General features: G+C 46.4%; 1 protein-coding gene across 2 annotated transcripts in view; it reads left to right on the top strand.

The window, feature by feature from the left end:
• Positions 1-14,454, top strand: part of CCDC112 (coiled-coil domain containing 112) — a 530,811-nt gene that overhangs the window by 203,605 nt on the left and 312,752 nt on the right. For both annotated transcript variants that reach the window (XM_069625516.1, XM_069625515.1), the window contains exon 4: positions 8,405-8,494. In XM_069625516.1, coding sequence (XP_069481617.1) covers positions 8,405-8,494 — 90 coding nt within the window. The remainder of the gene's footprint in view (positions 1-8,404; positions 8,495-14,454) is intronic.

The raw sequence follows: 14,454 nt of genomic DNA, 5'->3' as shown, positions 1-14,454 counted from the left end.
TTAATACATGCCCTTTTCCATGCCTGCCTCGCCACTTTGCTTAGACAAGATCCTTTCGGACTCCCTTGTTTGCCGCCATAATAGCTACATGCCCGTGTGATGCTTCTTCGGTTCCCCCAGTAACTGCCGGTCCAGTCCCCGCTCTCCTACCTCTCATCTGTTTGGCATGCTGTAGTTGGGTCGCTAAGAAGTATAGCTCGAAATCTGGAAGAGCCAGCCCCCCTTCAAGGTGCCTCCTGCGTAATGTGGGCAGTGACACCTTATATCGTTTCGCAGCCCAAAATAAGTCTGCAATTTTATTGTCTAGCAGCCTGAAGAACAGAGCCCTGGCCATGTGGGGGATATTCGCGAACAAATAGAGCAGTCTGGGGAGTATCAACATCTTGTAAATTGCTATTTTGTCCATTAAGGACAGGGGTAAGCTGTTCCAAAACACAATCCTATCATCTATCCCTGTGAGTGCCCTTCCCACGTTGTATTGGAAGGTGTCTGCCGTAGAGTGATAAATCTGGACGCCCAAATAACGGAAGGACTCCACCTCCCAGCGCAGCCCAAACTCGGGCACGTCTTGCAGCGCCCTGCCCTGCAGTAAGCCCAACAGAAACGCCAATGATTTTTCTATATTTACTTGAAATTCCGTGAAAACCTCCTCACCCCCATGATGTAAGGGATATGTAACTTTGGGCTGTGCACATAGAACAGGACGTTGTCGGCATACAGCGAGATAACATGTTGCTGACCGTCAACCTCGATCCCTGCATCCTGAAATTGAGCCCAGAAGATCTGTGCCATAGGTTCCAGCATTAGGGTGAATAGGGTGGGCGACAGTGGGCAGCCCTGATGCGTTCCCCTCCCCAACTGCCAGCTGCGTGAGATCACCTTACCCGTCTTCACCCGTGCCAAGAGTTCTTGGTACAGCAGTCAGATCCACTTCAACATGTTCACTCCTAACCCATTCCTCTCCAGGACTTAAAAGAGCCACTCCATTTAACAGAGTCGAAGGCCTTGACAGCTCCAGAGAGACCACTGCCAACTCCTCTGCCGACCCTTGGACCTTTTTGATCATATGTTGGAGTCTCCTAAGGTCATCGTCATGTTCCTACCCCACACAAATCCACATTGGTCCTGATGGACCAAGCAAGAGATCTCCTTGAGGAGCCTATTCGCCAGCACCTTGCCTGGTATTGTGGTGTCCGTGTTGAGCAACAAGATGGCCACTGTTGCACAGAACCCTACCTGGTTTTAGCAGTACTACAATGATGGCTTGCCACATAGTTGCAGAGAGCTTCCCCCTTTGAAAGACCCAATCATAAAGTTGCCAGCAGGTCAGCATATGCCTTGTCAGCATATCCCAGCGTCTTCCCATTAACTTGCGACTCTATGGCGCTTCTAATCTCGTCTTCAGTTAGGGGTTCCTCTAGCGTGGATGCCACCTCCTCACTCAGCCTAGTAAGGGAGGCCTGGTAAAGTACCTCCACCATGACCTGGGCATGCCCCAACCCCCCGCTCTTATACAGCTGTTCATAATATTGTTGGAACATGCCATTAATGTCCTCCTGTGTGGTGGCCAGGGCCCTGTTCTCGGTCTCCACCTTGGTGATCAAATTCTGGGGCTGGTCCCGTCTGAAAAGTCAGGCCAGGAATCAGCCTGCCTTGTTCCCCTCCTCATGGATCCTCGTCAGATGGTGCCCATAGTCATGTTTGCCCAGGCGCTCTTGCGCCTGTCTGTGCACCCTACCCCAAAGGAGCTCTGCACCACATGGTGACCCCTTGGACATATCTTCGTCTAGTACCCTTATGCGATCCTCAAGGTCTTTAAGGATGGACAGTAGTGTGGCGCCTATGCGCTTGCCCCTCACTACCACCTTAAACCCCTCTCAGACCTTTCCGTAATCACTGACCGAACCTTCATTAATCTCAAAGTAGTCCCCTATGGCTTGCCTTCGCTCTTCTACATATGCCACATCCGTTAAGACCTCAGGCCGCAATCGCCAAGTTGGGGATGCCCCGCACCTCCTCCCCCATACCATTGTGGCTCTTAAGGGGGGCCTGGTCCGATACAAGTGAGTTTATTACCATTAACTGCGCACACAAGTAAGGCTCGGTTGAGCGTTATTTAATGCAAATCAAACAGCCGACACGTGTTTCGAGCAGCAACGCTCTTCTTCCAGGGCTTGAGGATGCTTGAGTCAAATATCTATGTAGTTGTATAATTGACAATTGAAAATACAGGGTTCAATCCCCGGGAACAGAGAACAGGCTCCTGTTCTCTGCAGTATGCGCAGAAACGCAGTCATCTCGCAATTGCGACTATATAGTTGAGCCGGGGATTGAACCCTGTATTTTCAATGGTCAATTATACAACTACATAGATATTTGACTCAAGCATCCTCAAGCCCTCGAAGAAGAGCGTTGCTGCTCGAAACACGTGTCAGCTGTTTGATTTGCATTAAATAACACTAAACCGAGCCTTACTAATTGTGTTTGTGTGCGCAGTTAATGGTAGCAAACTCACTCTAATCACAGCCCTTGATGTGGATACCTTGGCAGGGTGCCCACAACTAGCTCCCATCTGCAGCCTCCCAACACATCCAATTTTCTGTCAGGGCGCCTAACCAACTGTCCACCACTCTTTCTGGTCCAATGCAACCCTCTCCGTGTATTCAACCTCCCTGAACTGGCCAACCTATTCCCTCCCCACAAAGATATAGTCTAGCCGTGATATGTGTTGTGCAGATAGGAATAGAAGGAATAGCTCCTCATCACCCTTCTTCTCCCGCCAGATATTGACCATATCTAGGTCTGCCAGCATGCGTCCCAGGGATTTTGAGGCCATTGACTTATTGCGCCCCTTGGGATCTGACCTATTTAACTGCGGCTGGAGTACACAATTAAAGTCTCCCCCATATCTGCTCCCTATGCCTGTGCCCCCCCATCATGCCTACTAATGTGGTAAAATAGGTGTCATTGTCTGTGTAACGGGCATATGAATTTGTTAAGCATATTTCCCTCCCAAGTACTGCATTCCTCATTGCGCTGGACTTTAGTTACCTGGAAGGGAACCGCTCCCGCAATCCAGGTTAACACCCCTCTAGAGTAGGTGGAATAGGTTGTGCCATGCACCTCGCCTCCCCAGCTGGCCTTCACCTTCTCAAGTTCCACCCTGTTAAAATGAGTTTCTTGGAGCAGAGCCACCTGCACCCCCCACCTCTTAAGAAACCCCAGTACCTCTGTACGCTTGGCTGGACGCTCCAACCCTCTCATGTTCCATGCAAGGATCGTCAGTGAACCCATGGTTCCCATTGCGGACCCTCTCCCCATCCCGCCGCCTCTCCCTTCCAGACACTCCCTGCGTGTGCCATTGCCCCTGCACACCACCTGGCTTGATTCCTAAAACCTTGCCCTCTGCCCCCCCCCCCCCAGAACTACCAAAAAACCATCATCAACCATCTGGCCCCCCGGTTGTCCCTCCCACCCAAGTTTATGTTGAAGCAAGTTCGTCGTCCTGTTAGCTGGGTCCAGTGCTAGTCTTGAGCGTCCAGGCCCTGTGTGGTATTCTCAGTTTGTGGAGCGGGTCTGCGCAAAGTCCCTACCGGGTCCTCCGCTTAGTGTTCTCTCTCTGCGCGAAGTTCGAGGGATCTGTTCTCCGCCACTGAAGCTCTGTTGCCTACCGGCTGGTCGGCCTAGGCCTGACTCCCTTCTGTCCCTGGCGGTCTCATGCTTCCTCGCCTGCCAGGGCACCAACCTCTTCTGCCTGGAAGTGAGCTTGTGTACCAGCTGCCCTCTGCCTCCCACCATTCCCACGCCTCCTCCGGGGAATTGCAAAACCAATGGCTGTCCCCTTTAATGATTTGAAGTCTTGCGGGGTACAGCGGCATGTAGCGGATGTCATTGTCCCTGAGGACCCTTTTGTCTCCTCAAAGCTCTATCGCTGTTGCTGGACCCGTCTCGTCCGGGAATACCATTATTGATGAGTTGGAGAATCCGATCGGGATCCTGTGTTCTGCAGGCTTCACTAGCATCCACTCAAATTCTTGCAGCTGGGTTAGCCTCTCCGGGCGGCCATCTTAGTTCGTCTCCGGCACTCCTCGCACTTTTCCCTTTTTTTGCCGGATTCTCTTTTCGATTGCGATCCCAGTCTGAAGCGATTGCCACCTCCGGGTACAGCCTGCTTTCTATTACACAAATCTGGCCCTCGGGCCAGTGATAAGCACTGCAACTAGCATATTTTCAGGTTGATGACGGGCAGCGGCGGGAGCCTAACGGATCACCTGCTACATCAGTCGCCTTCCTACCACGCCCCCCAGGTTTTTCATTTATAACTAGGATTTCTGTTAGGATTTATTTTCAGAAAGTCCATGTCCATCCATGCCTCGACTGTCAGAAGTGTAATGGTGCACAATGTGGAGACTGACAGGTGTTGCAGGTACTGCTATAGACCTTTTATTGGCCAAGAAAATGCAGAGAACACTTAACTATCCCTATCTCTAAGAGGGGATTCCCTGCCTCAACTAAAATACTAAGGCTATTGTCAGAATGTCCTTGTAACTCAAAAGTCCACCGTCCTGTGTCCAAAGTCTCTATCTCTTTCCCTTACGCTTATAACTAAACTAAAGGTTGTGCCAATGTTCTTGATCCAGGAAAATGACTACCTTCTGCTGGACCAGGTATCACCGTTTTCTGGTTGTGATTTGTCTTACAAGTTCTTTACCAGGGGGAATGGCTCCCTTCCCTGGTCCACGTATTTCATTAAAAAATTGCCAATTTTCTAAACACTCTGTATCAGAAAAGTCTCTTTGTCTCTCCAGTGGGAATGACTCCCTTCCCATGATTGTATTGTCCCATTGCCGGTGAAACTTGTTCAGCCACGGGGAATGACTTCCCCAGGCTTCTGTACTTAATCCTCTCCTCCGGTTTTATCTACCAGGAGAATGACTCCCTTCTCCTTATATTCAGGGTTTAACAGTTCCTCACAAAGTTGGGGGGAATTACCCCCTTCACCTGGCCTCTTTAAAGGTTTCCCCTTTCTGGTTTCAGTAGCTAGTAGAATGACTCCCTTCTCCTGATATCCTGTTTTTTTTTCATAGGTCGACACAAAACCAGGGGGAATGACTCCCTGCCCCTGGTCTCTCCACTTTAAAATTTCTCTGCAACACAGTTCACACAAACATAAGGTCCTCGCCCCCCCACTTTGGCCCACTGGGTTCCCTAGCCTGCCAAGTACTGCCACAAGATGCACTTGCTGCCTTATTCGCTTTTGGTGCGGGTCCCCGACCCGTGTTTCTCTGGTTGGTTCACTGGGCAGACTTGGTTTACTTGCCTGCCATGCAGAAAGTACATGATAACTCATTCATTGAGGTTTTTCTTCAGTGTTAGGGTTTCTAGTGGAACTCCACTTTGCGAACCCCGTCCCTTGTGTTTCTTGTGTCTGCTCTCCGCTCAGTGGGTCTGGTTTTACCCCTGTTATTTGTATAGGATGTTAGGTTACTGCCACATGAGTCAGAAAATCCTCTCGCTTCCCCACCAGCCGGCCCGTATATCGCTGTACCTTTCGGGATCTTCTTGGCAGGCTCCGGTCTGTCTCCGGTCTGTCCTGGGGTTCTGGTTTTGCTGCTTCCACATCTGTCTCCTTCTCTTCAGTGGCTCTGCGGCTACAGACTACCTGCAGTCCTTATGTCTGCTTCATGAAACGGTTAACAAGCCCTAAATTGCGCTTATACCAAAAAGGATTGTGATGCGTTCAATTGATAATTCAATTTGTTCCTTTATTTGTTGGAAATTATATACTTGAGTGAAGAAAATCAAACATTCAGTTTTGTTCACGATGAGCCTTTTGGGTTTCAATCAAGTTTAAGTGCCTGGACTTTAGAATCAAGAAAACCAAAACATGAAATTCAGTTAAGTTCACTGATGAGCCTTTTAGGTTCCAATTGAATCAGATTAACTGGACCTCGACAAGTGATTCCACGCCTTAATTGCAGGCGGTTCTTCAGGAGGTGCAGTAACATTATAAGTAGGTTCAATTCTCCATTAATTTATGTGTTGATTCCTTTCTCAAAGACATATAAATGATGAACCTATAGACCAAGACAAAACAGTGTTTTGGGGCATGTATTTTTTTATGATAATCAAATGAAAATGATTAATAAGTCAGGATTATACTTACAAATATTGCTTGTGAATGCTAAGTAGGATGGTATGAGTTGCAGAGTAAGGAATACTGGTGATGTTTTAAATAAATAAATTTAACGCATCACAATCTTTTTTGGTATAAGCGCAACTTAAGGCTTGTTATCTGTTTCAAGTTACTCAAAGTCCTGACCAGTCTCAGGACAAAGTCCCAGTTGGCAGCTAACCAGCAGTCTATACATATACAAACAGACCAGTGCTGTTTGACTGGTTTTCTTTCTTTTATACTTATGTCTGCTTCATACTGCGCATTCTCCTTCCTTCCGCCGGTCGTTCCACGGCTCTGCCACTCACCAGTAAGGAACTTCAGTGTTTGACCATCAAGAGACGCTCACTCTCTCCTGACAGCGTCCCAGTCTGCAGCCTCTCTGCGTTCCCACGCTGACTTGCTGCACCACTCTCATCTCCTCCTGGGATGGTTTGACAGATTGCTTAGTCCTCTTTGGTTTTTGTTTCGGTTTCTTCAATCTTCTCTTGCAAAACACTAGAATGCGCAATTATTATGGTGACCTCCTCCTCGTCTCAGTCTTTGTCCCACAAGTCCTGCTTAGGTAGTCTGGACATTCCCTCATCTCAGTAGCAGTTATCCCTATGGTCTTCCACACATACATGGAGTGATGTGTTATTGTGTGTGGGTGGCTATGAGGGTTGAATTGGAGTTGATCATACCGCGTTCTTCCTAGATGTCTGTCCCTGTCCCCAGAGGGGGAGTCTCTCCCTGTGAGATCCTCCCGCTGTGCACGACCCCAGGGGGACTGTTTGGTAGCAGCCTCACCAGCATGGCCTCATGGAAATGGGCTCCCCCTCGGGGAGAAGCGAAAACATCTTGGGGTCGTCACAGCAGGCAGTTTCTAATATTGCCTGATAGTAAGCCATCATTCTCTTTAAGGTCCACCAATAACTGGGTGTCGTCAGCATAGTTTAAAAAAAAAAAGTCACTCAGCATAGTGAAGGACTTCCATTAAAGGTCAGAGATATAAGTTAAAGAGAAGAGGAGAAAAATCCGAAGAAGAGTTGCAGGGAAGAGAGCAATGGCCACGGTGAACAGCAGTACCACGATGCATTATGTCAACAAGTCCGTCGGTGTGGGCTTCCTCTGGTTGTACTGGGAGGACTAGGCTCTTTGACTGTGGCTGATCGCCGGAAGGGTCTCGGTCCAGCCCTTTCATCTGCTTTTGAATAGCGGATGCTCTCAGCAGAAGGCAGTTCGTGTCGCACAAGTGGATGTTGGATCAGTCGGTGGTGGATCTAACTATTCCAATGTGGGGCCCGCAGATGGTGGATTTGTTTGGGGCCCATTACTACAAGAAATGCCATCTATTTTGCTCCAGAGAAGTGCCCTGGAAGGGAGGTGCTGGGGTATTCTCATTCGCAAGGATGTATGGATGCAAGATCCAAGACCTTATTTGGCGGTGCTGCAATGCAGCACATCTTTAGGTGAGATCACAGTTGATCTGTCCTTGTATCTTTAAGGCTCCCTCGGTTCTTATTTTTTAATTGCCATTACTGGGGTAATCTTTCAAAGATCAGGAATCTGAAAAGGAGACCGTATCTACTAGAAGAACTAGTTTACGCATGTTATGGGTAATGATGATTATGATAGTTACAATGTCTCCTCTGCAGATTCCTTATCTGCCTCCCCTACTCCCCTGTCACATTGGAATGATCCCAGTCCACCTGTGACTGGATGTACCATGAGAACTGTTGGTTATAGGGTCGGTGCTGCTAGTTATACGCTGGACACCAGCCCTTCTGTTGGTGGCACGCAACGCTGTGCAAGTGCGATTCATACGTTTCCAAAATCCCAGCGTGAAGGCTGGACATTTCAAAAATAAGGAATATGCAGAGGAGAGATCGTACCCATCGGAACCAACATTATAAGGTACTTAACTTTTCCCTCATTTCTACTCCTTTGAGTAGTGAACTGTTGGTATTGGGCTCAGAATAAAATGAGTGATATTGTAATATTAAGAAATTACTCACTTTGCTATTGTAAAAACTCAGGAAGGAGACAACCACATAGCTTGTAGTACAGACACAACACGCAGGGTGTGTTTATGTTGGCAACAACAAAAACAAATACCTGAGTGAGAAAACATTGCCAGCGTATGTCTGAACAAGTTTTCTAAGCATTATTGCTTGTAGTGTAGTTCATATTTCTTGCCAGTTTGTAGGTCAATGACATGTGAAATCAAATAATTTTTGTGTTTCACAGAAGCAAAGACTGAGCAACAGCTTTCAAGAATACATAATAATGTAAAGAGACTTCAACGACAGCTGAAAGATGTGAAACCTACACCTGAATGTAAGTGTTTTTATTAAAATGTCAATTTTGGTATCTTTCCTACTACTGCAATGCAAATAAAATTTGTATGGTTCTTACATCATTTATTGCTTTTGTCAGTAGCAAATGTGATGAGTTAGAGAAACTCCACATCTTAAATTGTGAGGGTGTTGAGCTGCTACGATCTTGGGTGATCTGGTTGCTATCTGCTGTGCCTACCACAGGGTGGAAGGAGCGGGATGCTCATTGCTTGCCACTCTACCAGTGACACAGTATTCCTAGTGTCCCAGGCAATTCCCTTGCAAAGATGACCAAGTTGAACTACCAGCACCAGAAGGCACACTCCACTTCTGGTGCCAAGATTATATGGGAGGTTGAAGTACTAAACCTTGTTTTTACGGACGTATCCTATCATAACACCAAGTGCTGTAACAAAGCTCCAGTTTGTGACAGACCAAAAGATCCCCATCAAGTTATTTTGCATATACCAGCGGTGGGACGCTGAACAACCCAGATAAAACGTTTGTAGTACTTGCATATATAGGGCAGCAGCTCGCAGAATGGCCAGGCGAAATGCCCAAGTCACTGCAGAACTCCAAAGCACAGTAAATGCAGTGGAGCCATGTCAGACGATTCTGACCTCTCCAAGATAACTGCGACACTCCCGCCGACGAATAAATGTTTGATGCGAACAGTTAGGCCCAGGTATGACAATTAAGGAATAACCAATTCCTGGAAATACCTTTTTGGAATTCAAACTGCTCAATATGTGTAAAGACCAACTCAGAAAGGTCTTTCTTAACAAACCAATCCCGACTTGCTTGCAATATCAAACCCTTCCTAAAAACTATAAAAAGTTGGAAAGTAGATTGAATGCCAGATACAGAGGGTGAGTTACAGTCAGAAGCATATTGAGGGAGACCCTGGGAAAACCCACAATGATCCCTTTACAAAAGAGGCAGCTGCATTGTGACATGAAATGTCAGATACCCTGCATGCTGACTGATATGCTTGAGCACTGCTGAGAGCCTAACCACTGAGAAAATGAGACCAGCAACCTGTTGGAGCTGTTACCAGAGATTGACACTGTCCATGAGAAGCAAAGACCGCCCGTGGCTGGAGGGCAGTAAAATATCAGCTGTCTGAGAAGTCTCCTAACGAGGGGGGATATCCATTACAAAAAATTCTTGCATGTGACTAGTTGGTGCTGGTCTTGAGAAGCAGACAGTTGACTAGTTCTTGCTGATCTTGAGAAACATGACAATTAACCAGTTGGTGGTGTTCCTGTTAATCCTGAGAGTTGGATAGTGGTTGATGATCCAAAATCCACAAAATGGGATGTATCCTTAAGTTGGAGTTAGCGTAGAAAGTGGGAAGGGACTGACCAGAAGCTACTGATGCTTAGGTGGAATGAAACTGACAAGTCCTAAGCTGTCATCTCACAGAAGGGAGGGTGCCCCAACACTGGTAGGAAGTGGGGACATAAAGGGAAAAACACAAGAGATATTCCTACCAGGATGACAGATCCCAAATTATTTTAGATTGATCTGTTTTATATGAAAAACTAGGAATTAAATCAAAAAATGTGTTCAGGTATATTCCGCACACACATTATTTGACCACACTCTTTGCGCTTTGACTTAATCAAAGGAGTATTTTAATTCAACAATTTTTGGACATAAGGTATTTTGAAAACAGACGCATACTCAATAACATCATTATTTACAATATCAAACACAATTAGGATGCCCATAAAGGGACATCATATGTGAAGAGACACAAGATAAAGTGACAAACAAATGAAAACTAATAACAAAGGCTAACTACAGTGCATCTTAAAAGTCAACACAACTTAATCTAAACCCTATTAGATTACTTAACCTGGGTTACCCCGACATATACAAAAGTTATTCTGGCAGTTATAAAACATAGAGGGAAGGGAATCTGAAAAAGGGGCATCGCATTGTGGCATCAATTATTTGGATATAACTGCCGGGCCTTGCGCACGGTAGTCAGCAGTGGGCACCAAAGATTAGGTACCTATGGTGGGAAGAAAAGAGAAGGCGAGACATAAGAGTCTCAGATGTTATTTCAATAGGAAAGAGCAGGTAAGTGACCCTCTATTGGGACTATGGGGAGAAACAATGTGTATAATGGTGGTTGGGAAGTTTTAAAATAAACGTACAGAACACAGTCAGGAAAGTAGTGGGGCCGCTGTTGGCAGCACTGTTGAACAGGGGAATACTATTTTTTTTCTTTGTTCAATTTTTTGATCCCAAGAAATCCTCCCTGGATGATCATGCAGTAACAGGATCTAGAAATTGGAGAAAATGTAAGCTTGCTGTATGCAGCCGCTAAAGAAGTAGCACCAAAAGATGAGCCTTAATACTCAAAAAGCAATTACTTACTATATTGGGCTGGTATCATAAAGGGAGCCCGTGGTGAATAATCATGGGTCTAGAAGGACCGGGTTGCAGGGAAGAGCAACCCGCAGTGGCGAGTTTGTTATTGTGATACGGGCAACGGCAGATTTGTGTATTTGTGTACTTGTTGATCATGGCAACAGCATACGTGTTGAGAGTCACGTGACAGCGTGAGCGGAAAAAATCACGTGACTGCGTGGGACGCTAGCAACGATTCATAATGGCAACTAGAGAAGGACTACATTGGTAGGCCAATGGTACGGCGGTCCCTAGTCAGGGTAGTTGCAGGAGTAAAGCTAGAAAAAGGATTAAAAAAGTTATGTTAGAGCTGAATTTGGGGTATATACTAACATTTCTCAGGGGGCGGCTTAAGAGTGTACCAGACATTTCGTGGCACTAGAACTAATAGACGATAGGGTTCTTATACAATTTCCGGTATAACTTACTAGTAGAGCCCTACAAAAAATGTTTTTCAATTCAATGGACAATTTTATTTCCAAATAAAGTGTACGGCTATGGAAGCAGCCTCCGCCCCCAGTTTAGCCATCCTTTTTATGGCATTGTTCGAAGAAAGTCATATGTTCAACAAAAATAATCCTTTTAAACAGATGTACGTGATAAAATTGCGGCAGATTTGACTGCGGCGGTAAAAAACGAAACTGAAATTTTCGTAGAACGAAAATCTGGACTCCCCATAACCCCTCTACCCAACACCCCTTTAACCCCTAAAATTAGCCCAAAATACATACTTACCTGTCTTCGACTCCCTGCGACATCAGTTCCATTTCCAAATTATGTGATGGAACTGACGCTACAGGGTCCTTTTTATTTATTTATTTATTTATTTACTGTCTATTATCCCCTGCAACCCCCAAAACCATAATGTCGAACAAGGGGAGGGGGACACCGCCGCACACCTACTCCCCTCGTTTGACATTATGGGATTTCAGGTTTTTTGTACAGCCCAAATTCATTTTTCTTTCTCTGTATTTTTGGTCAATACCCTTTTTTAAACAACATATAACTGCCTGGAAAATATACATAGATGACATGCTGCTCATCTGGCACGGTGATCTAGAAAACCTTACAGCCTTTCACATCTGGCTTGACAACTGTGATTAAAACATACAGTTCACATTAGAAGGACATGGTACAAAAGTCAATTTTCTGGTCCTTGAATTGAAAATTATTGACAACACCTTGACCTGTAACCTTTCTCAAAAACCCACAGAGAGAAACACAGCCATACACTACACTATCTGTCATCCTATGAGTCTCAGGGACAATCTCCCCTTCGGTCAATACTTAAGAATCTAGACGTAACTGTACAGACCTCAGTGATTTCACACACCATGCAGCTATCCTAGACAATAGACTCAAAAGCAGATGATACCCCAAAAAACTCTCTCCCAGTCAGAAAAGAGAGCAAGATGCTCTGAGGGAACACTTATTAGAAAAACACAACCATGACACTAACGAAGACAGAATGACCTGTGTCCTGACCCACTCGACCAGGACATCAATGTTAAAGTCATCATAAAAAAAATAGTGGTCAATCTGTATTTGCCAGCTGTAACTGTCCCGATGTTTGCCCTAAAACGTGCAGCTAACCTGATGGACAAACCTATCCATTCGGCATTTATTAAGGAACGTGCCAAACACCCTGTGAAAACTCTGTCCACTCATAGGCCACTGCCTGTATGGCCAGCGCTCTGTATGCAGGTTCACATAGAAAACCTTCTTTTCAATCTGGCAATAAGGAATGGAGTAATTTATTGCATCAAATGCCCTTGCCACCTAAGTTATGTAGGCCAAACTTCCAGATGTGTTAACATGCATGTGTGAGATGTGAGAAACCAGAGGGTGTCCCACCCGCTAGTCGCCGGGGATCTCTATCTCAAGTGGCCAGGGCATGGCCATCGCCTTTGGATCCAGACCGTGGGGGTGGACCAGTGCGGGAGGATCACTTGGGTGAGGGGTCTTTGGGAATTGGGGGTGAGATAGCCAATGGTGAGATGCTGTATTCCCTCTGAGTTTGTTGGACCAACCCATCCTATGTTTTAGGATGCTCCGAGGTCCCAACTCTCCCCCCTGCCCTTTTTACACAAATACTGGGCCGAGGAAGAGGGTGACTGAGTGTAACCAGACTAACTCTCACATCGCACTGGACATGTCCCGTTAGCGGGTCAGGCAAAGTCAGGCACTTTACACTAATGCATACACCTGATACCAGTTAGCTCTCCTCACAGGAATAAAAGGCAGAAACCAAAGTCCCACTCTGAGCAAGGCATAACACGAGTGCGAGCAGAACTTCCGGGACTAAGGCAAACCTACTGGAGCAGAGCGACAAACCAAGGGGCGAGAGCAGTGGGTCGCAGGTCGTTGCCTCCGACATGGCGTGGAAAACATGTGGAGAAGGCCAGATCCCACAAGTGAAGACTGCATTGTGTTTCAAAGACGCCAACAACCCTCCCGGGTGAACGGCAGAGTTGGGGAGGCAAGGCCAATCATCTGGTACCAACCTTGACTCGTGAATTGGGAATCGCAAAACCAAGAAAGACGCACACAGTTGGTGAGTTGGCAAGCGACCTGAAAGACTGGTCTGTTTTTAAAGTTTGAAATAGCAGCATTTTATCACAAGTAAAGGTTGCATACGTGTGAGTGAGACATAAGGAAAGGCAGACCTGTGAATGAATTTAAAAGCGAAAGACGGCTGCAAAATCAGCGATACTAAGCAACGGAGTGGTCCGGAGAAAGGAAGTAGCCCACTCAAGTCTCAGTGAAAAGTAAATTGTGCAAAGCGATAAAGCAAAAGAATAACAAACGTGAAATAACAAGGTCTAACTCCTAGAGAAGGGGATAGTGAAAGTTGAACTGTAAACTGTGAGTCGAAAAGGTGCTGCAGTGGTCTGAAAAGTAAACCACTCACATTTGAAAGTCTTTGACATCCGAAAGTGGTCCGAGCCCAACAGAGGGAGACCCAAAGTGAAATAAGCTTGGGGAACGGAGCCCCCCCCTTGCAAGTTTGTGTTGGATTTTATCGTAAGAGGTCTGAGCCCGACAGAGGGGGACCTTTTGTGAACTTTTTGGATGAAACATTATTTTGAAGTCGAGAAAGGAGACTTAAACGTGCAAGGCCAGACGGGCTTCGATCCACATTCTGGAACTGTTTATTGATTGGAAGCCGAGCCATAGTGTGTCACCCTGCCTACAGGGACAGCCTTACTCTTTGAGGTCTATCGTGGCGAGGAGAGCTGGTTCAATTACCTTTATTCATTTGAACACTGACTTTTCCTTTTGCATACATTTCTCCTTTTTACACTTTTTTTGTACAAGAGATAGGGCAGGCATTAGGTTTTGTTAGTGTCATGATGCCTACCTCCAAGGAACCAGGTCCGACCCAGCAACCCCAGAGGCAGGCATCATTTCCCCCAGGGAAGTGCCAGCGGGCCCAAGCTGGGGCCCTTTGGACACAGTCCTGGCGCCTTAGGCGCCAGGCTCATGTTGGACCCCTGTCCTGGCGCCTTAGGCGCCAGGCTCATAAAGCTAGACATGTGT

The sequence above is a fragment of the Ambystoma mexicanum genome, chromosome 6p (assembly GCF_040938575.1).
Source record: "Ambystoma mexicanum isolate Mex_15411 chromosome 6p, UKY_AmexF1_1, whole genome shotgun sequence".
Taxonomy (NCBI): Eukaryota; Metazoa; Chordata; class Amphibia; order Caudata; family Ambystomatidae; genus Ambystoma; species Ambystoma mexicanum.
This window is presented reverse-complemented; position numbering and strand designations above follow the sequence as displayed.